Source organism: Bombus terrestris, chromosome 14 (assembly GCF_910591885.1).
Source record: "Bombus terrestris chromosome 14, iyBomTerr1.2, whole genome shotgun sequence".
NCBI lineage: Eukaryota > Metazoa > Arthropoda > Insecta > Hymenoptera > Apidae > Bombus > Bombus terrestris.
The window spans coordinates 4771192-4799180 of record NC_063282.1 but is presented as its reverse complement, the minus strand read 5'-3'; the positions used below and the strand labels follow the sequence as shown (position 1 = coordinate 4799180).

Below are 27989 nucleotides of genomic sequence, written 5' to 3'. Positions count from 1 at the left end.
GTAAAGGCAAAAACGATGAAGGAGAATAGTAGCTTCCGTTTCTAGAAACGTTTTTGTTGTCTCGACGAATTGGAAAGTCTTTGACGCCAACAGGATACGTTCGAGTGTTTTATAGGAAACTTTTGATTTCTTTGAAATGCATCTGACAAGTGATTCGTCTATAACGTAGAACATGAAAGATTTGTTGATACGTTCCTTTTTATTTATAAATATTTACAGATTTTGGAGTATTTCTGGTCATGCGGTTACGTACAAAAAGAACTTAGGTACTTTATTCCATCTAATAAATATTGTAACAGGTACTTTATCTTGGGTACCTTGCATATGTATGTTTTTTACATTATGTACATTATGTGCATTTCTATACATTTCCCATAAATGTACTCCTATAAACACCAGTAATTTAAAAATGACCTCTGTCGTGAAAATACCATTACATCATCGATATTTTCAGTCGACAGAAACAATTTCGTCATTAACAGATAATACATGTCATCCACAAAGAATGTTAATCAAAATTATATTAGAATGACTAAATTGTTCCTATCAAATGAAGGTCTAAGTTAAAATTTCTTCATTTTTTTAATTACCCAGTAAAATCATCGCTTATATATGAAATACTTTAGAGATTGGAGAATTGTTTCATATTGTTAGTCATCGAATATTATAGATATCTCTCTTCTTATTTATAACTATCTTCCAAAGACAATAATATATAATTTTTGAACATCTCTGACCCAGTGATATTACAATAAAGCAAAAGTTCAGAACAGTATTGGAGATCATCCAATTCAGTTTTTTTCACGATCTTCGCTTCTCATTGTGCTCCTGTTTCCGAATTGATGAATTGTGAAATGTTTAATACAATAACTCCCGCCTCAGGGAGTCGTTCCAATCCTCATCGATTGTCTAAAATAGAAAATAAGAAGACCGCCCTTGGAATTTCCATATTTCGTGTGAGTAGCCAAGGCGCATCGGAAATAATGCTAAATTGCAGACCATTTTGCCTCGTGTCCCCTATCCATGGTCGTAAAGGAGGGAAACTACGCGTTCGATGGTAGTCAACTTTATTGACATTTTTCACAATTGATAACAGGAACCTTTATATCAATTTTCTTGTCTATCAATCTATCGATTTTTTATTTTCCTCTGCGAAAAGATTGTTTTATAAAGTTTCCTGCCATTTTCGTGAGAATGCTTTGCCATTTCTCGATAATATTATTCCTAATTTCGAGCATCGATTTTCAGGATCGTTATAATCTATCAATATTTATTTCCATATTCTTCGTCAAGGAATTATTCCATAACATTATTTCGCCATTTCTGTGAGAATATCTTTACTGAATATTCTTACTTCGATCGTTTCAATGCTGTCAAAATTCGTCTACTTTTAATCTTCCTCTACGAAAAAATTATTCCACGATGTTCCTCGCCGTTTTTTGTGACTTAATGAAACTAGGATGAACTGTGCAGTTTCTTGTGAATATTGTCGTTACACTTTGAGCGTCCAGTAGTTACTTAGAATCCTCGTTTCCTCTTTTTTCTCGGACTATACTCAGAAAATTGAGATTTTTTGCTCGTCTGGTTCATCCAAACTAATATCATTTTCTTATGTATCCAGTTGCGTTCCTCGCGAACGGTGCTTGCGCGTTCGTTCTTAGATAAAACTTCCCTCTGACTCTAGAATCCACCGCGAAGCCCATTAAGACATCAGGTGTCCACGTGCACTGTGCCTGGATATTCGGATGCCATTTTGGACACTGACTGGCAGGGAATCCAAACGGATTTGTCACAGATTCCGCATAAAACATCCACGCTCTGTTATGTCCACAGACGACTAGACAGAAAGAAATAGCGATTCATTAAGAGAAATGAAATTATGGAAGCGATATAGCGAGGTTGTGATATAAAACTTTAACGCAATCGCGAACAGTCATTCCTATTTTAATGATTATTTTATTATATTTATTCATAGAATTCCTTTGCAAAGAAAAACTAATCTACAATTTTAATTCCATAAATGAATTTTTTAAATATTGAGTGGTTCTAGTTCAGAGACCACGATATAATAGATAATTTATCCCTTTCCAAGAATAAAATTCTTCTTTCTATAAAAAGTTATTGTCCATTTTTCGGATTATCTTTTTTTTATTTTTTTCTTTTAAAGTACTATGATTATATATACTGCCCTGCATATTTTTGGGTATTTATGTTATTTGTCAAAATCTATAGAATAATTTTAAATATTAAAGCTTCAAATGTTGTGTTTTATCACGATTCAATATAATTTAATAAGTAAAGTTACTGTTTGCGATAATTACAAGAAACATAACAATGATATCACTATGAAATTTCCTTCATGATAGACTTTAAAGGCTGAAAGGATCTGAAACTATGCGCTTCGGTCCTCGAATTTGGTAAATTTTAACTTTGTGACCAATATCGTTGATATATCTCTTAAGCCAATCTTTTTAGACTTTTTTAGACTTTAAGAAGATAAGGTCTAATAAAGATAAAGATAAGAAAATCTAATAAAGAAGAATCTTAATAAAAAATGACTTCATAGTTCGCAGAAGATTCAGTACATACTATACTGGTTGATGAGTTTCGACACACTTCTCCGAATAACATTGTCCAAGTTACATCCAGGCTGAATAGGTTTGCCACCGTTCGGATAAAAATCGACATGTCCCAAAGGATTGGGGAAGCCAAAGTTTCCACCATCGGTGTGAATCACGTCGACGAACATGGCGTCAGTCTTTGTTAGATGCCCGTCTCCGCCCGTGTTCATGTAAAGAGGATAGGCTGCGTCCAATCCTGTGATCCTTCCAACCTGAATTCGGATTGAACGTCTTTGGTGAAAGTGAAATTTCTTATTACTCTGGATAAGCGAAATTTCCATACCTTCCGCGGAGCAAGAGCTTTCCCCATGAAACCAGCGATCTCGGCACCCAAGCTGAAACCAATTACGTGCAAGCTGGCTAGGGATATCGCTCCCTGAGCGTCCAGCCAATTCACCAGACGAGCGACCTGAGGTCCGACTATTCTCGTGTTTCGAACCGCTGTCACGTACCATGGTAGACCGGCCAATTTGGTCCAGTGCACTAAGATTATATTGTACTCGCCTCGTTTCAAGTAAACTGAAAGATGGCCAGTGATTTCTTTATCACAAGGAAAATTGTATTCTTGAAAATGAACAAGGAACCTATTGTATCTTGGCGATTGAACTAGAGCCACTCAATATTTTTGAAATTTTTTTATAGAATTAAAAAATTCTATGGTGATAATAATTTCGATAACCAAAGACAATTTTCTATTTATGATATAGTGTCGTTATGTTGATTCAATGGTCAATATGAAGTAATATTTCATTCTACGATAGCATAGATTAATATTAACACTAAAGTTAATATTAAAACGTTTCAAATGCATAGCTTCTTATAAATTACCGTTAATCATGATACAATAAATCTCGATTAAATAAGAATATATATTGGCAAACTAATTGTGTATAAATTTTTCAAGCAATTGTTATGTATGTATCTGCATACAGATAATCGTTTACGTATTGAATAATTTGTTACAGTCCCAGAAAGAAATTTACCATCTATATGATGTAGTTTCATAGATGAGAAATTGAAATTTTAGCACGTGGTCCTAGTTCAATGGCCAGAGGACATAAATATACATATATTTTTCTCAAAAGATATTAGTCATCTGACGGATGTAGTTCAAGTTCAAGTTTACTCGTTTCAATTCCACTGGTATGGAAACGAGTCGCGGAAAGTTCCCAACGATTTGGAAACTTGTCTGTGACCAGCACAGTAGAGTTCGCCGTTGAAAAGGAGCAGAGTGAATGTCATAGTCGGACCAGAAATATGGATCCTGCGTGTGCGGGGAAGTTTCCATAGTGAAAGGGTGAACTTTCAAGAGATTCACGATTTATCATCCTGTCAAAATGTCTTACAGTGGCTTGTCTGCTTGATTCTTGTAGCTACTAATGTCCCCAGCCTAGTTCCATCAGTTTCTGTCTACCAAGCTCTGTCTTGGCAAATCTGATAATATACGTATGCATATCGGAATATTCCACGTAAATTCATTCAGAAATTCTGTGTCTGTAAAACGAACACTTTGCTAATCGATAATGTTCAATGATCTAAATTTAGTCGTTACGAGACGATTACTAAATACGTCCAATATAGCAAAGTAGGATTATTCGTGTCACCCAAGCTTCGACATTTTAAAATTCAATTTTAAACTTTGCACGTAATGATCAAACTTGTTGTATAATATTTCAATATTATTTGACCCAATGTATGCTAATTGTTTTATCGCAGTCAGTAAATTTCCTGAATTTTTAAATATAATTTAACTTAATTTCAAAAAGTAGACTTTCGCTGAATTTGTTGAATTGTAAGACACAATTTCAAAGTAAAAAATTATTCGAATAGGAAATAAATACCGAATATGAATTAAAGAACGAGCGTATGTTGTTAGATGTCTTAAAGTTTAGGGGATTAATTTTAAACGAGAAAACGGATCATAATAATGGTCCGTGAGGAGGAGGATTTAATTAAAAATGATTCGACGGTGACTATAACACATGAATAACTTGAAGAGTACCGTCTCTTATTGCCGTGGCACTTCCTGCCCTCGCACTCCCGCTGTATCCGTGAATGAAAATTACCGTTGGATATCTGTCGTTAAAATTACTCTTCCGCAAGGAATACGGGTCTGAAATATTTAACGTCGTCCCACAAGTTGGATTCTTCCTAATATAACAGAGAATAATGATTTAGATGAAGTTTGAGGCTTCTTCATACCGTCGTTAGTAGAATATTTTTATTTATATCGTAAAATTGTTACTTGAAAATTGGATAATTAAAGGTAGTTAGTTAGACATTTATCGCAAGTCTACCTAATGAACTCTATATATAATAATTTAATAAAACAATTTTCTATTTTCCTACATTGTCGTTAGTAAGATTGAACAAATCCTAAGAATTTGTTGATTAATTACGGACGCACCTGGTAAAAAGCAGGTACTCTATATCTCGGTCCACGTCGATAGGACAACAATAAGAACAGGTACCAGCTGGCAACGTTGTGACGTGCAATGGATTCTCACCTGGTGGCAGAAAGCGAACGTAACTTGGAATGTTCGTTGTTTTTGCATGGCGACGCTTGGCCTCGACCAATCGTCGCGGTCTTCGTCATTGAACCTGAAAACGGCACGTGATGTCGCGTGCATTACCGATTCCACTTCACGATCTAAATTCTCCTCTCTCCTGTTCGGTGCTCCTTTCTCCCGACGGAGAAATTCTTTCACTATTTCCATTAGAGATACGGCAGCATGATTTGTAAGAACAACAGATTTATAAGGTAGAACACGCCAAACCAAACCAAACCAAACCAAAACAGTTTCTTACATTCGAGTTTGATGAAACGACCAGGTTGAAAGCGTAATTCACATTACGGCCGTCTTGTTAATTGAGGCTACCATGAATTTTTGTATTCAACCAAATTTATTGAGAAGATATTTAGCTGCACGCATACTCAAAGCAACACTGGAAACACTAAACTTACTAACTTGGACCGTTGCTGGGAAACAAATATAATAAAAATTAGCGCACTTGATAGATTTAGCGAACGTTTCTCTTCGCTATTGCAAATCACATCGACCATGATTTCCTTGTATCCACTTGCAAATTTATCGTTGTTTCATCAAGTCAAAGGAAGGAAACGTCACGCACACGATACACAGTGACAGATGCAGCGTGGTTTAATATTTCAGTAGAAACCATAAACGACGAACGTTCACAAAGCGTCGCAAACCGGAATTCCATGCGCGAGTGGAACGTAAATCAGCAACGGCGTTTATGGCCTGGTAAATTTTGCCACGTCGCTTACCGTCCCGAGATACTGTCCGTAATTTCGGCCGAGGACGAAGGATACCCAGTGTTTCTGTTCTGTCTCGTTACAGGCCGATCTATCGCGTGATCCACTATCGTGCCTCCTGGCGATTAAATTTTTATCGAAACGGACCGCACCGACGATGAATGTTTCTCTAACTTCAACCCTAGACTTACCGAATAATAGATTGTCTACGAGCAGAATAAACGTGCAATAAAATGTTCACCTTGATTCCAGGATCGCTGGACGACGAAGGATTTTGTGTCACAGTGAATTGTCCTAGTCCAACGATATGTCATTACGTGACTCGTTTAAGTTGCTTTTCTTATCCTACGTTGGAGATACAATTTCATTCCGTTTTGAAGTCGAAAAAGGTTTTCGGTTGGTGGAAAAAATAGCGTCGATTTGCATCGTATCGAGAAAATCAGCTTCGAGCTGGATCATACGCCGCAGTCGTTTTATAAGAATAGCGTTGTATGTTTCTAAGATAGTTGACCCTCGTTTGAATTTACAAATTAATGTAGATCAAGCAATCGTAGAGATTAGACATGGAAGAAGACGAAGTCTATTTTTGGTTAGTTATGCGATATACATTTCAAAATAGGTATAAACTAGTTGAAATTCTTCTTCGCATTATGAAAAATGCCTGCCCTCTAGGCATAGCACCAGACTATCACCATTTTTCTTTGTAAGATTATTTATATATTCTATTCTATTCTTCTCTGTATCAAAAGCAACTTCTTTCTACAACGGTGATATAAATAGGCTTCCAAAACGGTGCGGCAATGAAAAAACGATGAATATTACGTAACTGATTAAACAAATTGTAGCATAACAACATCGTAGTAAGCTGATTCTCTTATATGTCTACAAAATTGACAGCTGATCGTTTTGCACAAGCCTAGTCTATCTAACTCCGATGAAGGTTTCTTCAACGACGGTGAAAGTGTTCGAAAGTCTAAGAAGAAGTTAATCAACTGCAAGTATTGTTGCGACGTGACGATAAACCGTGGTGTGAAAAGTCAAGCGAGACGGAATCGCTTGGAGGAAGCTAGGCTGTCGTAATATCGATTAGTACTGTTAATCTAATACGACACAGTGGCTTGATAGCCGTGATCTTGTTGTAACGTGAAATTATTTACTACGACCATCGCGATAATACGACAGAGTAACGTGCAATCGTTATTCCACGTGATAACAGCGCTCGGGCGAATTTATTAGTCGATTAGTAGGTTTTTAGTAATAGTATCTTAGAAAGCTGGTGCATGGCACGCTCTAGTTAATGCGTTTAATTTATGGTAATGGATTCCCATTGAATCTCGTGTAGCTTGTTACCTACTCTTCGAACTTTAAAGTGAAAGTACAGCAGTACATACGTTACATGTGTTGGTGCATTAAACACTCCTCTAAATCGTTTCCCAAGAAGTTTTCTGTCCTAAACATTCTAAGTTGTTTCGAAACATTCTAGATTGTTCGAAGTTTGATCATTCTATTTGGAAATATCCTTAATTGTTTCCCAGCAACTTTCCTATTCTGGAGCTCCCTGTCAAAAACTTTCCTCTTATTAAAAGACATTCAATTAAGGTATTAAATAGCTACAACGATATTTAGGAAAGACATTGTTTATATACACCATCATTCGTAAAAATCGGCAAAATTTAAACTACACACGACTATAAATTATCTATTAAAAAAGAGCAGCAATGCAATTTTACTGTTACTATATACATTGCATTATTACATACATATATGTATCGTTCAAATAGCAACGCTTATAAATAGTAACACTGGAACTCTCTCTATCAATTTAGGAGATCCGACTTATAATTCAGAAAATAAAAAGAATCTGATGATAAAGAGTGTGTCGAATGATAAAATAGTTCTATAAGATTTGATAATTATGATACAATCCCCACCTTCGATATTGGATGTCGCCTTCCAAAGATCAGTTTATTCCCGTCGCTATGCTATTGTGCAAAACTATGGCGATTATACAGAATAGAATAGTAACAGTTCCATTTTTATGCAAAATTTTACCATTAAAATACGCTTCGTCGGAAATAGGCAAATGGATAACTTTAAACATTAATATATTTCAACTAGAAAATTCGACGGATGAATAACATTTTTTAACATACAAAAGGCACCGAAATTTCCATAGACGTCGTATTCTGTTCGTGAAAAGAACCATTCAGCGGCTCTTTTTTTATGTAGAACGTGGTCGGCTAAGGCAATCCGCCGAAAATTCAAATGGACACCATTATTCGCCTCCTTCGTTCCGAATACGCGCGCATTAGAAAAGTGCCTCTTTTAGAACAAAGAAGGAAGAAAGATACTCTACCACTTTCATTCGAACGAACCATAGAACCAATTAACTAATTAGCTCGTAGAATTAATCGAGATCAATAGAAAAGTATTCACATAATCATCGAACACTCGCGAGAATTTTAACGAACGATCGTTATTCATTGATTATTACCTCTTCTGATGATGATTACACGGCACAGCAAAGAGGTTAGAAAGAGCGGTATCATGTCGATAAAAGAAGCTTAAGACAAGAGGATCACCGAAAGAACCGGATTCCTGTCAGCGATAGCTGCAGCAGCAAAACTGACAGAAATCGAGAGTCGAGATCTATAGCACCTCTGATGGAGGATCTCGAGCATGACGCCAGCCTCGTTTTTCTTCCAATTTTAGACAATTTCTATCGTAAAATTGTTCTGGGCCATTAGTGTCCGATGAACAATTCGAAGCAATCAGATTTACGAGGATATTTGAGCCTAAAGTGCCATTGTTTACATTCTTTTGCAACCTTTTTACGAAGAAACCGTAAAATTTTATGGCATCGATTATATTATTTGCGCATATATCTGTTTGCGTTTTAGAAATATTCATTAACATTTTGAAGCAAAAATAATCAGAATTGTGTGAAACATGTCATTTAGTACGAGTCTTGATAATAAATATAAGTATAATTATCATCGAATGTTCATCTAATTCTAAGATTGTAATGGACGAAAATCCAACACAATAAACAAATACTACTATTATTAGTAGTATAGTAGTATGAACGTTGGAAAAAATAAGAGTTCCATTGGCTGACAGTATACTGACCAAACGCCAGAATGAAATAAAAGATATTAAAAATACAGAAAATGACGTTTTAGATATTTATTTTTTTTTTCTATTGTGTTTTCTATGCTAGAAAGATCGTTTTTCGATAATTTTGTTTTATCTGTTAAATAATATATCCATCGAAAACACGCGCAAAGATTGAAAATGAAATGAAAACCGATTAAAGCCTGAGCGATCGTGTAGGCTACATTGAAGAATACGGGTCTGAGAAAAACACATTTAATTAAAGAAAAGCGTTTCATAATTACCACTAATCTGTCGATCTAAACTCGCACAACATAAATACCTTTCTCCCGTTTGGAAAAAGTCTTACACCACTGATTTATTTTCTCCAGGAGCAGTCTGTCAACCGGAATCTACGATCATTTAGATACGAGCTTGACAAATTGACTCTTTCGTGAAGATTTCATCGGTATGAGAAAATATGTATATAGACTATTGCTCGATCGATTTGGTGTACGCGCTATAACAATTACCGAGAAAATTGGAAGCAATAAATTGCAAACTAATCGAATGCTTGATGGACTTCTTCACTCCGATGGAAACGATTGCAAATACGCTGTCGATCGGCTCTGTATCGAATAGAAATTGCACAATTTCCTCGCGGTAATTCCATTATCCTAACGATTGTAGAATTTTGAGGAGTTTAATCGACTGTGATTACACGCTACGAACTACTTTCAGAAATGGCGAAACTACCCAAAAGAACAATACACAGCAACGGGATCAAGTTTCTTGCGATAATTTCCTATTTATAATACCGAGTGCGAATAAAATTGAAAATACATTGTATGTAATATCCTACACGAATCGTTTAAATCAATCGATACCCAAATCGATCAACTCCATTCTTTTAAAATTCCTCTATTTTAATAACGATATGCATAATTAATGTTCAATTTTCCAGAAACTTATCTAAACTAAAAAACGATTAACATACGATAGTTTTATAGCTTTTGTACTCCAACTGCAACGTTTTCAAATGTTGAAAATTGTCGCACGTAGTCGAACCCTATTCATGCTCGCTTTGAAATTCAAGATCAAGGTATCTCATAAATGCACAAAAATAAAACGTAATATCTAATATCTGGTAAATCAAATATCATAAAGTGGAACTTCGTATTAGGATTACGATTGGTTCGAAATCGTGGAAATGCAGAACTCGACCACATCGCTAACGATAACGATAAATAAGATTGGAACTGGCTCGAAATTTCGCTGACGATAAAGCAGATATTCGAAATTGACTGGGACGAAATTTCCGATGTATCGCCACGAACATTGCCACGTACGATTCGTTGCGGCAATCCTTACAAAACGCCTGACATAAAACCCGATTGCGAATGTCGCGGAGGTTTTCATTTGATGTCGGATGATCCTGCTAGAGGACCGTCCGGTTGTTCCGCACGTACGTGTATCTGGGTCAGGGTGCTTTCTAGATATTAGGGGGATGATGCGCAAAATATCCCCACCACCGTGCAACATTGGTACAGCAACTTTTCACTGTGACGCACTAGTCGTGGACCATCTCGAATCACGGGCCGCCTAATTTTCTATTTAAACCTAGCTCAAGAACGTCCCTTTCAATCGACGTCCCAACAATTTTCCGGGGGACAGTTTGATTTCTACGAAATTCTCTTTGCAGTCTCTCAGGAACTAAACTAATCAGCTTATAAACTTCGCAATTTTATTATCCGGAATTAATTTTCAATGTCTGGAAGAGATAAATGACTTTCTATTTTATTTATCACAAGGAAACAGTATAAATAATTGGGTATAAATAGCTAATGTTAGAAAAGTAGGACCAAAGTTCTGCAAATATCATGAAAATAAATAAAGTCAATATTGACAAAGGTTATTTTTGTTGCGAACCCTTTAATTTTATTTTAGGCGTAATTAACAAATGAAGGGAGTAATAGTGACAAAATTTTGCAGTCGTGAAATCTAATCAGGTAAAGTGGTTTGTAAAAAAGAAAAATCCAAGGGAACTGATAAAGACATAACATATCGATCGATTCCTAGTACGCGCGGTGCAATAATAGCACCGGAAACTATTATTGAAGTACTATATCACAATCGTTCAGCCTTCTACGAAAACGCCCAGGCCTTCAACATGTTTGTTCCAGAGAAAAAATCGATTCACGTTAGTTGTTAACCTGTCACTTTCAGCGAAATCTCTGCTAGCAAATATGTTTTTGTTTCAGGACAAACTATTGACGAAGCTGGAAAAGAACGAACCGGAGTTAGCGTCCTCTCAGGAAGACGAGGTGAGCGTTTAAACGATTCTTTTCGATAGATCTTTATCATATTTATTATACTCTATACTTTTTTTAAAAGTATTCCATTCTAAAGTTCAAATGCCTAATTTTCTTAATGTTAATAATCACTTAGACTTAAACATGTCAATCGAATGTCAATCGTTTTACCATTATGATAATTAGGCTGTGGATACTTATGCAAATTTATATTTTTATAAATATAACTTAAGAAATGGAATCTAGATAGACATTTGTATTTATTAAATATTATAAGGTGTACTATATTTTTGTAAATATATATACGCTATATATTTTTGCACGTTATGTATGTTCTATGCATCTTTTGCACCTTCAAATCTTTCATAAAAATCCGCAGTCTAGTTATAATGCAAACTACAAAATTCCACTTTTTGCGAATTATTAATCCTTGGCAAATTTCAGGAGAAAATTTCCCTTCTTTTATAAAATTCCACTTTATGCTGCAAATACACCTTTTAAAAATCAACAGTATAATTGTAATATAAACTACAATATTCCTTTTTTCACGAATTAGCAATGCTTGCTAAATTCTAAGAAAAAATTTTGCCTCTCACTCTGTGAGAAGCTTCGCTTTATCTTCACTGCAAAACTACTTAAAGAAATTTTCAATTTTATCGGCTATCAACCACATTACAGTAAGAAAAAAATACTCGCAATGATTAATAGTGCACGACCTTCCCCTGGTCAATCAGGTTTGGAGAATTCTCGGCCCACTCGGTAGTTGGTCATAAAAATCGGATATTTCGATTCAGTGGAAGCCGCAGAGGGAGAAATTACCACTTAATTCTGGCGTAAAATGAAAGAAATTTTCAGTGAAATGCCGAGGTAACCCTCGATTTAATTAATACCTTTGGAACACTGTGCGGGAAAGGTGCCCCGACTGGTCCCAATGGAGATTAGGTCAGCTGCATTTTCTTACGCGTTTGCCTTCGCCTTTTTTTCTCCAAGGTTGCTCGAGGTAACCTCGTTACTTTCCTCCTTATTGCCAGGGACAAGGCATAATCAAGCCTAATTCGTAATTTTGCCAGAAGGAGAGACGATGATTGGCGAGGGAATGAGATTTGCGCGGTACCCTCGCGAGGAAAGAGAGCGGAATAAAAGAAATCGTTCTCTTTTGATGTCTGGGGAAAGATTTTATTGAATCAATCACGATTGACAATGAGATTTCCATCATTTTTACGCAGCATCCCTTTCTACCTATCATCTCTCATGAATCTGAATTAATCGAGAAGCGTTGCTAATTGGAAAGTTCTGTTGCTAAATTTTCTTTTCGTATATATGTAACTTTGTCTGGAGATTGTCGTAAATAAACGAGACAGTAATTGACTACGATTGAAGATAGTACGCGACAAGTTGTCTAGTTTTGACAAAGTGTACTTTAATTACGAAATTACAAATGGAAGGATCTTGGATGATTCTATTCTTTATCAGAGCTGTTAACACGATGCAATTTAATTTTAGAAATTAATATGCAATCGAAAGATCGGCAGTCAGAGGCGTCAAACATTTTGGAGTAGTTTCGTTATTTATTCAAGTTCAAGACCTTTAAGTTTTTATTAATTTAATCAATTAAGTGTTTTATAATAAAGTATATTACAGATGCTATATTTTTTAAGTTACAAATGAAGAGGCAGCTTTTATATTATTTCTTAGATAGACTGGTGGTTTGTTTAAATTATCAAATTATCAAACGAAATCTTTTTGATAGGAAAATCATTCAGTACATTAAATTAGACTACAGAGGTATTGAAAAAATATTTCAACGAAAAATTCGATAGCAATGAAACAAATGAATTCCCACGAAATAAATGAACAAAATGAATAGTATTAATATCAATGACCAGTTAACAACAATTTCAGTGAAAACAGATTTCTTTCTTTTCAAACAATGAGATCGTCAGGGTCTTCCAGTCAACTTCATATCAGACTTAATTTTAGTTTGAATAAATTTTGAGGTGAACGAACGCGGACTATTTCAGACATTAGGGAAAAAATCGTTGCACGAGAGGAAAAGCTTGAAAACAGGCATTTCGAGACTGGCCTCGATCTTAAAAACTAAATCCGCGTTATTTTGAACTATGCAAGTTATTTTCAACGACGACAGAATCGGAGTGGAGAAAAGGAAGAGAAGCTGGCAGGTACAGTGACCCAGAAAGAAATTAATACACCAAACGAGCGACGACACAAGGGCTGCAGAGAGAATTTTCGACGGTCAAATGGACGCTGCATAGAGAGGAGAAGCCTTTCTGTTCGTTCGAAAGACAGCCGCTGGTCCAGAAAAGTTGCAATTTCCGAGCGAATAGGTCGCTCAATGGGTTGAAAAAGTCGATTAACGAAGCTGACAAAGTGGTTGCTACGACCCTGCGACTCCTGACATGTTCGTCCACCCTCGAGCAGCTATTAATATTCCAATTTAATCGACGCTTCATTTGGTTATGTCCATTACAATCCTCTAGGTCTCTGGAGATAACGCCTCAAAGAGGTAAACAGGGATATTTTATTCGTAATTATGCTTGAACAATTTTATGTTATTATACAAAAATGGGTAATTTATTAAATAAATAAATTTATCATGTGGAAGAATTATTCTATTGGTATCATCAAAGAACCGATCAACTTGATATTGTTAATTTTATACGAAGTATTTGATGTTACTATGTGACGATGAAAAATTCGTTTTTTAGCGAAATCATCTTGTATATTCTAAATTATTAAAGTATTAGCTGGACTCGATTCTACTGACTAACGAGGAAAATTTCTTGTTTAAAGAAATCATCTTGTATCAAAATGTCATCGAGCAGTTGGTTCGAGATTTAATAAAGACTTAATCCTAATAACTGAGAAGAACGATTCGTTGATAGGAAGATTAATTACTTGAAATTTTATTAAAAAAGGAGTATTTTGCATTTATTTAAATTCAAGTGGACCATGTATTCGTATGAACTTCGAGGTTTCGAAGAAAGCGTCGTAGTTTGTGCTAACATTGCGAAACATATTTTGAATAATATCTATATCCCAACACCACACTTATTATCAATAATAGCTGCCACGTTAAATATGAAATATAAGAAATAAAAGATCAAAAAATTGAAGTCTTCGAGGAACACTAAACGATCATAAATCATTCACGAACATTAGGAAAATAACTTTTGCAAGTTGCATCGTACGAAAGGAAATAATCGATTATTGTTTGTAGAAAAACAAAGCACACAGGCTTCGTTTAAGTCGGCTGGTTACATAATTTGGAGACAGTGATTGACATTATTATCGTCGGTGAGCAAATTAGTTTCCTGAGAAGATAACTATCGCTGTCATCAAACACGGTGCTAAATAAACGATTCGGCAAACGATAACATTCGGACGAGTTACAGTAATTATCTTCCGTGCATCTGTGTTGTAGAATAATATTTTTTCAACTAACATTGCGAACGAGAGAATTCTTCCATTATCTACGGCTATGATTGCGACAAAGAACGTAAGATAAAAAAAAACAAAAAGATAGGAATCGTAGCTTCTGTGGAAAAATAAGCGACAATGGAGGTAGCTGATAATGACACCCAACCATCATTTCCTTTTCAGCGAATCCTTTTTCCATACACCTGTGCAATATCTGATGCATCTCATTCCATCTCCCCTTTTCATGTAATCACGTCGTGACTATTTATTCGACGGGCCAAAAGCGAGAGAAACAGTGTCGAGTGTCGAGATATCAGTGAATATGAAGTATCTCCTCGTTTGCAGCGTGGTCGCTTTGCTGGGACTCTCTGTAAGCAAACTTTTCCCATTATTTATCAAGCTTCGAGTACAGAAGATATTATTTTAATTATTTCTTCAATTCTACTAACCTTTTACATCTATCTTTTTATACATGTAATTTGGGTCATGTATATACCGAGGTTGCACGAATTAAATTAAATCGATACATTAAATCGACGAATTGATAGCAATATGAATGGACCTAAAACTTACATTAGGGTCGTATGAGGAAATCTTTTATACAGGATCAATGTACTCCTTGTAGTATGTTGACATAAAAATTAGGAGAGGATAATTTAAAAAGGTAGTAATAAACATTTCCTGCTTTTCTACTTGCGACTGAAGTACTTAGTCAATATAAGTTTATAAGATATGTAAAAGTTTCAAATTGTATAGAATACACAGAATATGCTGAAATGCATAAAGTGATGTAAATTACTCGTTGTAGTATTCAATGGATAAAACGAACCTTTATTGATACTATTTTTTTGTTAGTTATAGTTCATAAAAATGTGAATTTATATAAACATCCACAGTATATGGATTTCTATATAAATTTTTATTTTTATGGACATAACTAAAAAGATAAGAGTTTCGCTTGAATCTTTAAATATCATAAACCAATACGTATCTCGTTTTGAATGTTTTATATTACATCTATATTCCCGTCATCTTTTTTATTTGTATTTCCAAATGTATTTCCAATGTATTTCCAGTATATTTCCAAGCTTAAGTAAGCCTAGAACTCGAGATGTGAAATCAATTTATTTTTGTCAAATTAAGAATCAATTTATTTTACCTACTCTACTGCCTCGCTATATCATGACCAGAATAATAACTGAAAATCCAAACTACCTAAACTGAACTATCTCTAAAAATAATTCGAGGTCCTTGGAGCTCCCTCGGAGTCTAGTTCCTCCAGTTCTTCCAGCCTTTACAGCGACCGAGAGAAACGCAGCCCCCAAGGTGACTCTCAAAATTGCGGCCCACCACCGAATGGATCACCATGCGGGCCACCTCCAGGATCGCATCCAGGACCACCCCCAGGTATGTCTCCTGACGATATGGCCCAATTGGGGCACACAATGATGTCTCAGTCTGGATCCTCTGGATTCGTGAGTGGAGATATGAAGAGAAGCAGAAGGGCTACTCGAGTAGGTGGAGACGGTGGTAGAGGAAGAGGGCGAGCAGGTGGTGATATGGGAGGTGGTATGGGTGGTGGATTTGGAGTTGGCATGGGTGCTAACGTTGGTGCTGGAGGTCAACATTGAGGTGGGTTAAGAAGCGCGAATTAAAGATAAATTGACACTAGAATTACACCGAATCGAGAAATTATATTTGAACACTTTCTATAGAAAACTTTTATTTTCGTTTCTGTACATGATGCTTTTATAATAAAGTTGATTAAATTGTTGAACAACAATTTACTTATTTATATGCTTGTTATCGTGGAAACGGTTTATAAACATGATAATTATGTTTCTGTGTTGATAAAAGTGAACATTCATTTTATCAAAAGCGCTTGTGCATCTTTTATTAATTACAAAGCAGCTAATTTCATTGAACTTGGTAATTCTAGTGATAATAATGAGGATCATAATGAGATTGAACGTTTTTAGAGCACTATTATGTTACAGGTGGCATGGAATAAATAAATTCACGAACACCGTAGCTTTAAGGTGATACATGGAATTCTAGAAATAGTTATGAAATTGCTGATGTAGTGTAGATTATCACGTTGAAATAAATCAATTGATAAAAAAACAACTTGTCTTTGAAATATCATCAACCAAATTTTGAGACCTTGGATCCTGATCCTTATGTAAACTGTCTTCTTTAAGGAAATTTGTAATCTTTTGTTGAATCAAATGTTACTTGTTTAGCCACTGAAAGTCTCTACTAACCAACCAGAAACTCCCAGTGGGAGTTCATTGGATTTATCTTTCGTTTCCTCGTGCGAATCGCTTGATGAATCTCAAATGGGGTGAAGAATGATCAGGCTAATGCGCTTTGTCGAGATTAAATTTTAATTACTCTTCTTTGCCTTCTCGTAGTGCGTGATCTGTGTGAATGCCAGGGCCACGATGCAAACTGCTCCCTGCGGCCATCGGGTTGTTTGCAGGTAAAATGATTTTTTTTCTGTATCCTTTTATGCGTACTATATCTTGCATACTATACTACAATATTCTCGCATTCATATATATATATATACCTTCTCTGTCAATGTCATCATTCATTCTAGATGTCACTGATTGAAATACTATTTGGTAGTTTTTGTATCAATTTAGAAGAATCTTTATTATCTCGACATTATCTCGTTATCAATAAGACAAATACATAAATGAGTAATAATAATTTACAACCAAATTTAATTACATTTTTCTTTGAATCATTTTACAGACGTTGCTTCGTCAAAACGATACAAATGGCGGTGTCACAAAGACTTTTACCACTGAGATGCGTCATATGCAGGGCAAAGATCCTACGCCTGAAACAAACCCTCATCCCTCGGGACGTAAGTAGTACAAATAACGAACATTGTTTTCTTCTAGTTCTCACAATCTCTCCTTCTACCTACCTACTATACCTGCTTATTTACCATCTACCTACCTACTACCTATTTATCTACTACCTACTTACCTACCACCTACCTACCTACTACCTATTTATCTACTACCTACTTACCTATCACCTACCTACCTACTACCTATTTATCTACTACCTACTTACCTACCACCTACCTACCTACCTAGGTACTTCTCACCCTCGTCGAAGAACACCCAACGACATGTTGTGTTTTACGATTATTTCCTGATGCAATCTTTTCACTCTGAGTTTCATAAAAACGTATGCAACCAGAATAAAACGGTCTCCGTGCTCGCCGATGTGATTGCAGGGGTGTAAAATCGTCGTTAATTGGAGCGAACTGGGAAAGCACTCGTCGCCGTGCTAGCGAGGCCAAATGGCCTCGTAAGGCATGACATATGACCATTCTTTTTTGGAACAGTTTTAATAAATATCATTCCGACTCTCTTTTCACACCAGCGGCTCTGCAATTAATTTCGTGAAATATTAAACACGAACATGGGATACCATCCGTAAATTATTGGTTTTGTTCGTACAACCTTGCTGAAACCGATATTTCGTTTCTATAATATAACTTCAAAGCGATTGCTCGTTGGCCATATTCGATAAAAATGAATCGATGAAACTTTCTTGAGCTAGTATGATAGTTTCATATGAATGGAAATTTTGGACGATGTGAATTGGATATTTTATTAATTTCTGAATATTTTAACAAACATTTGACTTTCAAGCGCTAGATATTGTATGGACCAAGTGCTTGAGATTAGGGTGTAATTAATTAATTTACTTCAAATTGAGGGTTGAATTAAGGATTAAGCGAGCGACTCATGCTACTTAGTCCGTGTTTGAGGGGCCCTTTTTGCGTTACATTCTACTTTCGTAGTTTTAATATATCTATATAATCCTAATTTTATTTTAGCATCAAAACTTTATTTCGCTTAAAACATTTACACCTTCTCATCCTTCCTGACATACTACCTACATTTTATAATACCTTTCATAATACCTTTTATAACACTGTTACAAACTTTAATACATTTTTATAACATCTTAGGATAAATCTCGCAATATCTGTATTTTATAGTACTCGATGTCTGGAAAGTCTTGGGTTCTGCCACAAAGCGCGTCAGAGTATAGCATGGGGACAGGAGTGCCAGTGGGAGTGACTGGACCTGGCGGTAGATGGGTCGCCGGAAATGTGCCAGCCTCCGCCTCTTTGTACTCTATGGCCAGTGGTTCATCCTCTATTTCCGGTTCGCCATGTTCCTAACAAATCACAAAATGAATTACCTCTTCTATAACATTATCTCAATGTTTTAGGAGTGTCTTCCGTATCTTCTTCGAGTTCGTCTTCTGCAAGTAGCACTGGAAGCTCTAACCTTGGGAAACCAACGAGGGTGAGGCAACCTTCTGGCGCGACTCTGAGACGTTCGCAGACGCAATCCATGAAAATGAGAATTCAGGTTGTTTGAATTTGTTTGGAAATTCTAATAATCGAATTTATATACGTATATTAAAAAACAGAATAACATAAAATAAATATTGATAAAATGTTAGTTCAATTTGTTTCGTTTATTATTGTTATTAGGAGTATCAAGATCCGATTCAGCAGGTCGTGGAAGAGGAAGAAGTGATGAGGGAAAATCGGGATCGCAGGTTGCCGCCGATTAAGGAATTCCAGAGGGACTATCGTGCAGGAAAAGCATCAACTAGGATAAGGTAATAAATTATTAAATCTTTTATACAGATTTTCGATCTTTTCTTCATGAGCATCAAGGTTCTTCGTTTCGTACGCATCAATTGGGATTTCAAATGAAATAATGATCCATACAGTTCTTTAAATAATAATTCTTTGACTTCTAATTTCCCAACAAATATTCACGTTTATCAAAATTTTCGTAAGTGTCTAATACTTATGCACAAGTTCGTATCTTATAATACTGCTTCGTGAAAATTTAATTTCTCTATTACTAAATTTGTTTGCTATATAATATACGATATACGTTCAACTTCTGTTCGCCAGATGTGCTCAAAAAATCGTGACTCAATTGGAAACGTCGCCGACCTCGAGAGATTCGAACAACGTGAACAGCTCGACGTCCTCATCATCGACGAAGTCCACGTCGAAGAGGCCTCAGTCAGCACCGAAGCTGTCGGTGGTTCAGGAGATTCAGAAGTCGAAGAAGGAGAAGGAGAGGGAGAAGGAGCGGGAGAAAGCGGAGAAGGCTCGTCAGAAAGAGGAAGAAAAGGCGGAGAAGACTAGACAGAAGGAGGCCAAGAAATTGGCCAAGGAGGAGAAGAAAAGAGCGAAGAAGGAGGCGAAAGCGAGGCGAAAGGAGGCCGAGGAAGCTCTCCTTAGAGAGTAAAAGTAGTCTTCGAGTCGAATAGGAACGACAAGTAGAAGTTCACAACGATCAATAAAGTATTCGAAAATCCTCAACAATAGGATTTTCAATGCGATTGATCTTGATCGCGCTCGGGCCCCGTTCAAGCTGTATCGCGAACGCGATAGTCATTAAAAATGAAAAAAATGAAATCAAAGAATTCACGAGCATTTTGTAATTCTTAGAGTCTAGTTAGTGTTCTTCTCGAGGCACGTGCGATCTCTTTCGATTCTTTGAGATCGAAGAGTGCACGGTGTCGCCAACGATAGCGTTTCATTCCGGAGAGGAAGGGTCTATTTATCGACTATATTAATCGCTTTATTTGACAAACAATTAGGATAAGGCGTTTTAACATTTTATAAAAAGGGCGCGAGACGTAGGTGTGGCTTTCGCGAGACAGCTTGAACCAAAGGTAATCCCGAGGGACGCGAGGAACGTATAGCGGCGATATAGAGACGTATATCTAAGATAACCTAGAAGCGGCCAAACTTAGTAACCTGTCATATCGAGTTATCGCGGACTAATAATACTAATCGATAGGAAGACTCGAGAAAAGCGTAGCGCTACGTTGCTATTATTTGATTATCGCGTAATCTTTACCCTTTATCCTGGGCGTTTCCTTTTTGTAGGAACAGTAACCTCGTGACGTTTTGTCGTTACTTTTTTTATAGGATCATCCATCGAATCATTCTCATCGATCTGACTAAACGTAACTTGAATCGTCGGTCGTTTTAGCGGTTAACGAACACACCGATCCGAGACCTATTTTTCGACTCCGCTTCACGGACAATACTTTGAGAAAACGTAGTTTAATTCGCAGTTAAATCTCCCCTTTGTCACGTTCTAAGAAAGAAAAAAGAAAAAGAAAATGAAAAAAAGAGACACGTAAAACAATTCTTCATCAGTAGACTACGGATGTTTATGAATTTCTGAAAAATTCCAAAGTGCAAGAATGTACAGAGTACAGGTTGTATGCAGAAATATATAAAGTATAACATAAAACAAAAAAGTACTCTTTGTAATATTCCGTAGGTTTAGAAAGACCAGTTTTTTAATTGCGTTCGTAAAGATACGAAATAAACATCCGCAGTTTGCTCGTTAGCAATCTCCAATCATTCGATCATGAAATTGATAATCTTGTTCCTCCAATCGATTTGTAGTAATCATCGTTAGTTCGTTAGGAACTCTAACATTTCCTGTTTCCGTTCTTCATCCCTGAAACTACCCCCAAAGAAAGAACAAGAACGCGAAAACGTGGAAAAATTTGGGATAATTGAACGCGAAAAAATTCCCGCGGTATTTCATCGAGTACCGATTAAAAGTACTAATTTCGACAGCTAAACAGATACACATGTACGTTCTTTTTCACTTTCATCCCTGCCGATTGAATTATTTCACCCTTTTCTTCGCGCACATGTGCGTACGTGTGTGTATATGTGTGTGTGCGCGCGTGTGCGTGTATGTGTACATATTCGCGAGACGAGTACTCGTTTCACTTCGGGGGAGACGAACAATTCGCGTAAATACACTACGATAAGCCTAAGCGACGGTTTCGACTAATCGAAGAACACGCGAAAGCGTGTCTACGACGGGATAGTAAAAAGAAAAAAATAAAGAAAATGAAAAAAATAATGATAGTACAATACCGATAGATAGAAATGACGAAAGCAGAGTTTCGAGTGCAGTGCGTGCCTCGTTTATCGACTTTTCGTGATTACCGTAGATGCGTAGAGTTTTATCGATTCATTTAATCCTCTTCTCTCTCTCGAGACGCGGCTCGAGAAGCTTAATTAATCGATGAACTATAACTTACAAAACTATTACCCTTCGCCACGTTACACTAGACGCTATTTCAGAGATCCCCTTTTACCCTTGTAACCCTTTCACTGGGCGGAGGCAAGGTAATTACTCGTTTCACAGTAACCAGTCGTGTGTGATGATGTTTGTGCATGTAAATTCGAGAACTCGTTGGATATTATTCTCTAACTTGTATCAAAAACAGCTTTCACTAAATTCAAATAAGAAGCTAAGAATTTGTGATTTTTTCGGAAGGTTAAAGCTTCAGTCAAAGGGTTACGGAGAAGAAAGACATACAACAAAGAGAAAGAGAGAGAGAAAGAGTAACTGTATACATATTAAATATTATACATAATGTCCTACTATACCCGGATAAGAAGAACGAAAGAAGGAGAGAAAGTAGGTTGAATATCACGAGTATACGATTCACGGTTACGAGACTAATCCGCGATTAAACCTCTTTGAAACTGTTCTCGCCCTCTGCCCCTTGCCCCCATACTTTTTCAACCCCTCGGTTCGATGAGCGATACTGGATAAAATGATGCTCGGGGTAGAATTAATAATGTTTGAATCGATATTCTATATTATTATTAGACAAGATGGCACTTCGTCCTTGCTACGAGATCGGTTACTTGGAATTTCGAGTTTTCGTTTTAGTCTCACGATGATTGGAAAACAAGCCAGCATCGCTCCGGAGCCAGCTCAAGCAGCCAAAAATCAAAAGCAATTTTTTACAGCGCGCGACAATGATTTACAAAAAAAAAGAAAAACAACGCGATATCAAAAATATACGAAAATGAAGAAGCGAAGCGTGCAGATGTGAGAATCTTAAAGAACAAAGAGAACAAGGGTTGCAGACATCTATTATTGGTAGATGATAATCTCTGGAAAGGAAGAGATTTGTCGATTCATTTTTTCGATACGAATTCGTTTGTAAATTACACTCTACTTCGTTCTTCTTGTGTCATTTTGTTACGTATGAAGCGTGCGTTCAAATGTTGTTCGTCCTCCTCCAACTTGACCTAATTTATGCACTGCCGGTAATTTTTTTATTTCTTAACGATCGAACTTGCGAGGGAAAAGTGACTGTTATCAAAGGGTGTGTTCCCAGGAGCGATCATTCGTGGAATTCGAACCAGTTTAGTCGACCGTTATCTTTTCTATAAAAAAAAATCGATCACGTTCGACGAGGAGAGGGAATCACGTCGTTCCGATCAGATCGTTTTCATTCACTTTCTTTTCCTTTATCTTTCTTTCGTCTTGCGTAGGTAAGGTTTTTCTCACAGAGCAAACAAACGGTCTCTCGAGAAAGTCTCCAGTTTTCCTCTGTTCGAACGAGCTCGTGCAAGACTCGCGTACAGACGAATCTCGACGAGAATCAATCTGCGTCCTCTCTGTAGCGATAACGAGGAATCTTTTGTTGCCTGTTGTTGGTGAACTTTTGAACGGTAAACCTATTCTATGAACGTTAATAGAAACATTTTATCAACACCGAAGCACGGAAATGTTTCAGTTTCATTTCAATTTCAATGCATCGTGAAGCAAGTCACAAATTGCACACAATAGTGGAATTCTTCTTTCTTATTTTCCTTTGATCTTTACCATTTCGAATAGAAACAAGCAACAGCAAGCAACAACTTCTGTTACCGGCAACAGAAGCGAAGAAACGTGGAGAAACATTTCGAGAAACATCGAACGTTAAATATGGAATTGTTTCTCGCTATTGCTTCAGCGAAGATGCAGAGACTCTCCTTTGATTTAATCGCGACGCATTCGATGGAATGCGATGAAGAAACTCGACAGACGATCTTTATTGTATCCAAGAAAAACATCGCGCACATATCAGTAGTGATTAATGCAATTTTACTTGGCGTCTTTGCTCGAACTTCAAATGTCGAATCGTCTGGTTAACATGTTGACTGCCGATGATGCCAGGTTGGCGTCACGCGCAAATGATTTTCGATTGGCGTCGGTAAGAGGTCGATGAATTTCAAGACAAAAATTTCAGTCGCTATAAAAGGCAGTTAATGTGTTAAAAAGCCATCGTCAGGCTGCGAACAGTGGAGTTTAACAACGTCGAAGACGCTGCCAATTAGCGTGTAACGTAGACTGTCAATTATTACCTGTTACATCGGTTTCATCCGTAAACGAGTCTCGAGCATTTTGGAGAACAAGCACATCGTGTGGTCGACGAATTCTCTGAGTAACCACTCGAGCACCACTCGAACTCTGTTAAGCAGAAGCACGCTTCTTTAGGGTTCAATGGAGGAGTGTCAAGACTACACTGCGGATTTTTATGTGTCTATGCGAAATTTAAACGTGCAAAAATACATAGAATAAATATTTTCATTTATCATAAATATTTCAACCATTTAACGTACATGACACAGGAACATGGGTTCAAGAGCTAGGATTATCTTATATGCGTATTAAAAAATTGAAAAAAACACATATATCTCATAAAACATAAAATATCCATTTGCAGTGTAAGAAATTGTGTTAAGGAATCAAGTATTTTAAATTCTTATCAAAGTCATCCAAAAATGACACGGATCAGCCCTGTAAACTGAAAAGTATTGGAAAATGATGATATTATAAATACTGTTTTTTTAATTTACTTTAATATTTAGCGTGGTTTGTATTATTTTCTTGCGATAGATGAATTATAGAATTAACTCATTCGAATTCGGACAGTAACTCATTTCTCGAGAATTCGATGTTACTCGTCTACGTATGCGTCGAAAGAAACTAACGAGAAGCAAAGTTAATCCACTTTGGCATTGCTGCTCAATGCTCATCTCTAATTAAGTTCATAAAAAATATAAATTGACATAAAAATCCGCGGTCTAACCGAGAGAATCTTCACGCGTTCACACCACGGATCGTTTCATTGCGTTCGCGAGACTTTCTCGAATCGAATAACGAAAAGAAGCGATGGACAAGCAACAGGAAGAAGACGAGGAAGATGAAAGTGTCGAGAAAGAGTGATTGAGTAGAAGAGATCGCAGAAACAGAGAGAAGAAAAGGAAGAGAGTGCGTGCGTGAGAGAGTGTGCGAGTGTTTTCTGCCATCGTAAAGTCAATTTTATCGTGTACGTATGTATATGTATCGTCTGAAATGCGCGCGCGCGCGCATCCAATAAAGCGGACGCTGCAGGTAGGATATTTTTGCTGAGATTCAGCGGACGATTCTCCGGTATACGTGGCCTGAAACTCGAAACAGACGAGAAACGAGGAAAGAATAGACTAGACGTTAATACTGATCGTCGAAGTCCAGCGATTTTATTATTGCCATAGTTTGATCGTAGAAGATTAAGCGTCGTACGATCTAACTATAATTTGGACTTCTAGGGTCTGACGTGTTTGTACAAGATTTTGGTCCTTTTGTGATGACGAATTCTACGTCTTACTCGATCCACTGATCTGGAAGCAAAACGACCGGAAGATACAATGCACAGATGTAATGATTCGCTAGCCTTAATCAGTAATACGATCGATGCTGTATAAGAAATGAAGAAACAAAGCGGACGAGTTTAACATCATTTGGCAGTGTGATAAAATAACGAGAAATTGAAAATGAACGATTATAATAAGCAATTATTTCTTCATCGTGAAGATCTTTTGGAGTTCATTACTTCGGATCGATTGAACCTTTTAATAACACGATAGTTTAACGAAACATTCAGAACGAGCGATTTAAGAAATAATTACACATTTGTTTATCGTCAAGATTCCTTGCGTTTATAGAACCAGATACAAACACTTCTTACGAGAAACAAATATTAACAATTGCATTGATAAGTATATTTAACGTGTAAAATTTGCAGTACCATATTTCATAGTATATTTAATGGCCTCTCTTATGTTACACTGTGAAAGGCTTCAGCTGCAAGAGTTCATCACGCATGAATGAACGAAAGAATCATCTGAAAGAAGAAGGAGAGCAAACTGAAATACCTAGAGACATGAAAATTGTTGGCAATAATATTCAACTTAAAAAACTTAAAATAAGGAAGCAGGGAAAGGGAAAGTGAGACGAGAGAGACGAATTGTGCGGCGTCTGTAGTCGATACAGCGCGACGTGCATGTATCGCGTTCAATGCGTACAGAGGACAACTTTATTGTACTTTATCGTATAAGAGAGATTTGTAGAGAGTTTATATTAGGCCAATTGTCACAGCGAGAGTTCTACGATAGCGATGTTCTTTCTTCAACAGTCGTGGCCAACTATTCAAAATCGTTCCCAATCGAAAAGAAACGCCGTTTTGCTTCGCGTCTGATCTACCGTTTTATTTAGCTCATATTATTCTCTTTCTCCCCCCTATCCTCCCCCTAGTTTTATCCACGAAGCTTGCGATCGATCGACGCTCAATAATCGACGAGAAAAATTGGAGAAATAGCATCACGTGGACGAAGCAAAGTGCTAAAAGTGACGCAGCGACCTCGAGCAGCCCAAATAGTTGGCCACATCTACAGCCACAAGAGATCATGTCGCGTTCCAGCGTAATACTCGCGTAACAATTGCCTCGACGAGATGAATTCGTATTTGTATGGTCATTAAGGCCATCAAAGGATACCTCAAATGTCAGTTAAGAGCGTATACACGTAGTAATAATTTTCGTTCGTTTTCAAGATACCTGTTCTTGGCCAAAGATAGATTAATAGAACTGTGTTTAGTATCAATTTAGAGTAAACGTGATTCGTTTATCTAATAGATGATTTTCTATTATTTTCATTATTTTATTTGCAAGGATTCATCACAACAAGAAGCTGGTTCCGTGTGCTGAAAAATCAAAATTTACAGACTTATATAACTAATTACAATAAGAGGTTGATTAGAATAATAATATTAGAATAATAACGAATAAGACGCAATGGAACTTTGCTTCTTCGTGAATCCTCTAATGGATATCGTTTTGAACGCGTGAAGACTTGGATAGAACGAGGTTCGATAATTAGATTCGTAGATTGTCTGGTTTCTTTTTTACTGTGCGTTTTTAAGTAAAATCAGACGTCGAGCTAAGAGGGACGAAAAGAGCGTGCAGAGACATTTTGGAATGGTAGATTTTATCGATTCTATTTTTCCTAGTTTCGTTGTAAATGTGAGACACGCGAGAAGAGGTGAAGGATACTTCTAAAAGGATTGTATTACGCGACGTGTTACGATCTGTACGAATAGACGACGAATATGAAGAAAAATCAAATAAAACGTTACAGTGAATGTTAGCTAATCCCTTCCTATTTTTTCGCTACACCGATCTAAGGAGTTTCCAACTTTCCTAGCCAACGCCAGGGAAATAATTTTCACTTAAAAATATGAAGTTTTGTTTGCAAATATTATATTACAAAATTGTAATTGTAAGATCGTCAAGTTTAATCTGAAATATGTAAAGGTATTTCTATTTAGATTCAATATTTGCTTGTAACTTTCTAAGAAAATACTTTTTTCTCTTATTATAACATTACATTATTTTCTTCTCACTTTCGCTTACAAGCTTATGTCCCTGTAATTCGCCCGAAAAATTGGAAATTATATTATCCAATTATATTATATTATATTATATTATCCTATATTAATCCATTTGCATCCAAGCGCGGATTATTTCGCAATTGGACGATTGTCTTCTATCACCAAGCGCGGGTTATTATTTTTTATTTCAGTCGCTAAGTATTCTTCAAATGTGAGAGTTCACGTTTGACCCGTTTGTCAGCATCTCGCCTATATCAGTTTATTGTATTGACCATTTTAAACAATTCCACGAGAAATAATATGATTTAATTTCTTATTTTTTATTTTTTTTTAAATAAATAATTTTTTCTTTTTTCCTCTGTTATAAAGAATGTAAGATGCGATGTTTGCGAAGTAACATTGTCTACCAATCGTTTTGAACAGCAAATTTTCTATTAATTCCATGTAGAATTCGGATGTCATTTACTGCACCTACGACAGACAGCGCGCGGTGATAAGGGCCAGTCCTTCAAAGTAGAGCCATGGTGCAAATGGGTTAAATCCTCCTGATCGTTCTCTGTTTTATCAATATTCGGTCAACGATCTACGATCTAGAATAATTTAGATCTTCATAGTCGAAAAAATAAAACAGAGCTCTTCATGATCGACTTAA

The 27989-nt window shown here is 36.5% G+C and overlaps 3 protein-coding genes across 4 annotated transcripts in view; 2 read left to right on the top strand and 1 right to left on the bottom strand.

The window, feature by feature from the left end:
• LOC100642385 (fl(2)d-associated complex component) overlaps positions 1–27098 on the top strand; it is a 49936-nt gene extending 22838 nt beyond the window's left edge. For both annotated transcript variants that reach the window (XM_003400533.4, XM_012316136.3), the window contains 7 exons: positions 11253–11315; positions 17156–17223; positions 17502–17616; positions 18772–18940; positions 19008–19150; positions 19276–19406; positions 19711–27098. In XM_003400533.4, coding sequence (XP_003400581.1) covers positions 11253–11315; positions 17156–17223; positions 17502–17616; positions 18772–18940; positions 19008–19150; positions 19276–19406; positions 19711–20053 — 1032 coding nt within the window. In that variant the 3' untranslated portion in view covers positions 20054–27098. The remainder of the gene's footprint in view (positions 1–11252; positions 11316–17155; positions 17224–17501; positions 17617–18771; positions 18941–19007; positions 19151–19275; positions 19407–19710) is intronic.
• LOC125386270 (pancreatic lipase-related protein 2-like) lies at positions 181–8844 on the bottom strand. Its single transcript, XM_048411776.1, has 6 exons — positions 8393–8844; positions 5029–5128; positions 4624–4772; positions 2905–3140; positions 2590–2833; positions 181–1837 (listed from the first exon to the last, which is right to left on the bottom strand). The coding sequence occupies exons 1-6, from the start codon at positions 8445–8447 to the stop codon at positions 1602–1604; spliced, it is 1020 nt and encodes a 339-aa protein (XP_048267733.1). The 5' UTR covers positions 8448–8844; the 3' UTR covers positions 181–1601.
• LOC100642704 (translation initiation factor IF-2) lies at positions 14071–17091 on the top strand. The gene is made up of 3 exons (XM_003400535.4): positions 14071–15111; positions 15989–16373; positions 16739–17091. The coding sequence occupies exons 1-2, from the start codon at positions 15064–15066 to the stop codon at positions 16370–16372; spliced, it is 432 nt and encodes a 143-aa protein (XP_003400583.1). The 5' UTR covers positions 14071–15063; the 3' UTR covers position 16373; positions 16739–17091.
• Positions 27099–27989: the final 891 nt, after the last annotated feature.

Bases quoted from the DNA above. Each gene is read 5' to 3' on its own strand.
- LOC125386270 (XM_048411776.1), bottom strand. From the start codon at position 8,447: ATGATACCGCTCTTTCTAACCTCTTTGCTGTGCCGTGTAATCATCATC. The intron at 4,773-5,028 runs GTGCGTCCGTAA...CTGTTATATTAG, and splicing joins GAGTACCTGCTTTTTACCAG to GAAGAATCCAACTTGTGGGA. The intron at 1,838-2,589 runs GTATGTACTGAA...CTTTCTGTCTAG, and splicing joins GAAACTCATCAACCAGTATA to TCGTCTGTGGACATAACAGA.
- LOC100642704 (XM_003400535.4), top strand. From the start codon at position 15,064: ATGAAGTATCTCCTCGTTTGCAGCGTGGTCGCTTTGCTGGGACTCTCT. The intron at 15,112-15,988 runs GTAAGCAAACTT...AAATAATTCGAG, and splicing joins TCGCTTTGCTGGGACTCTCT to GTCCTTGGAGCTCCCTCGGA.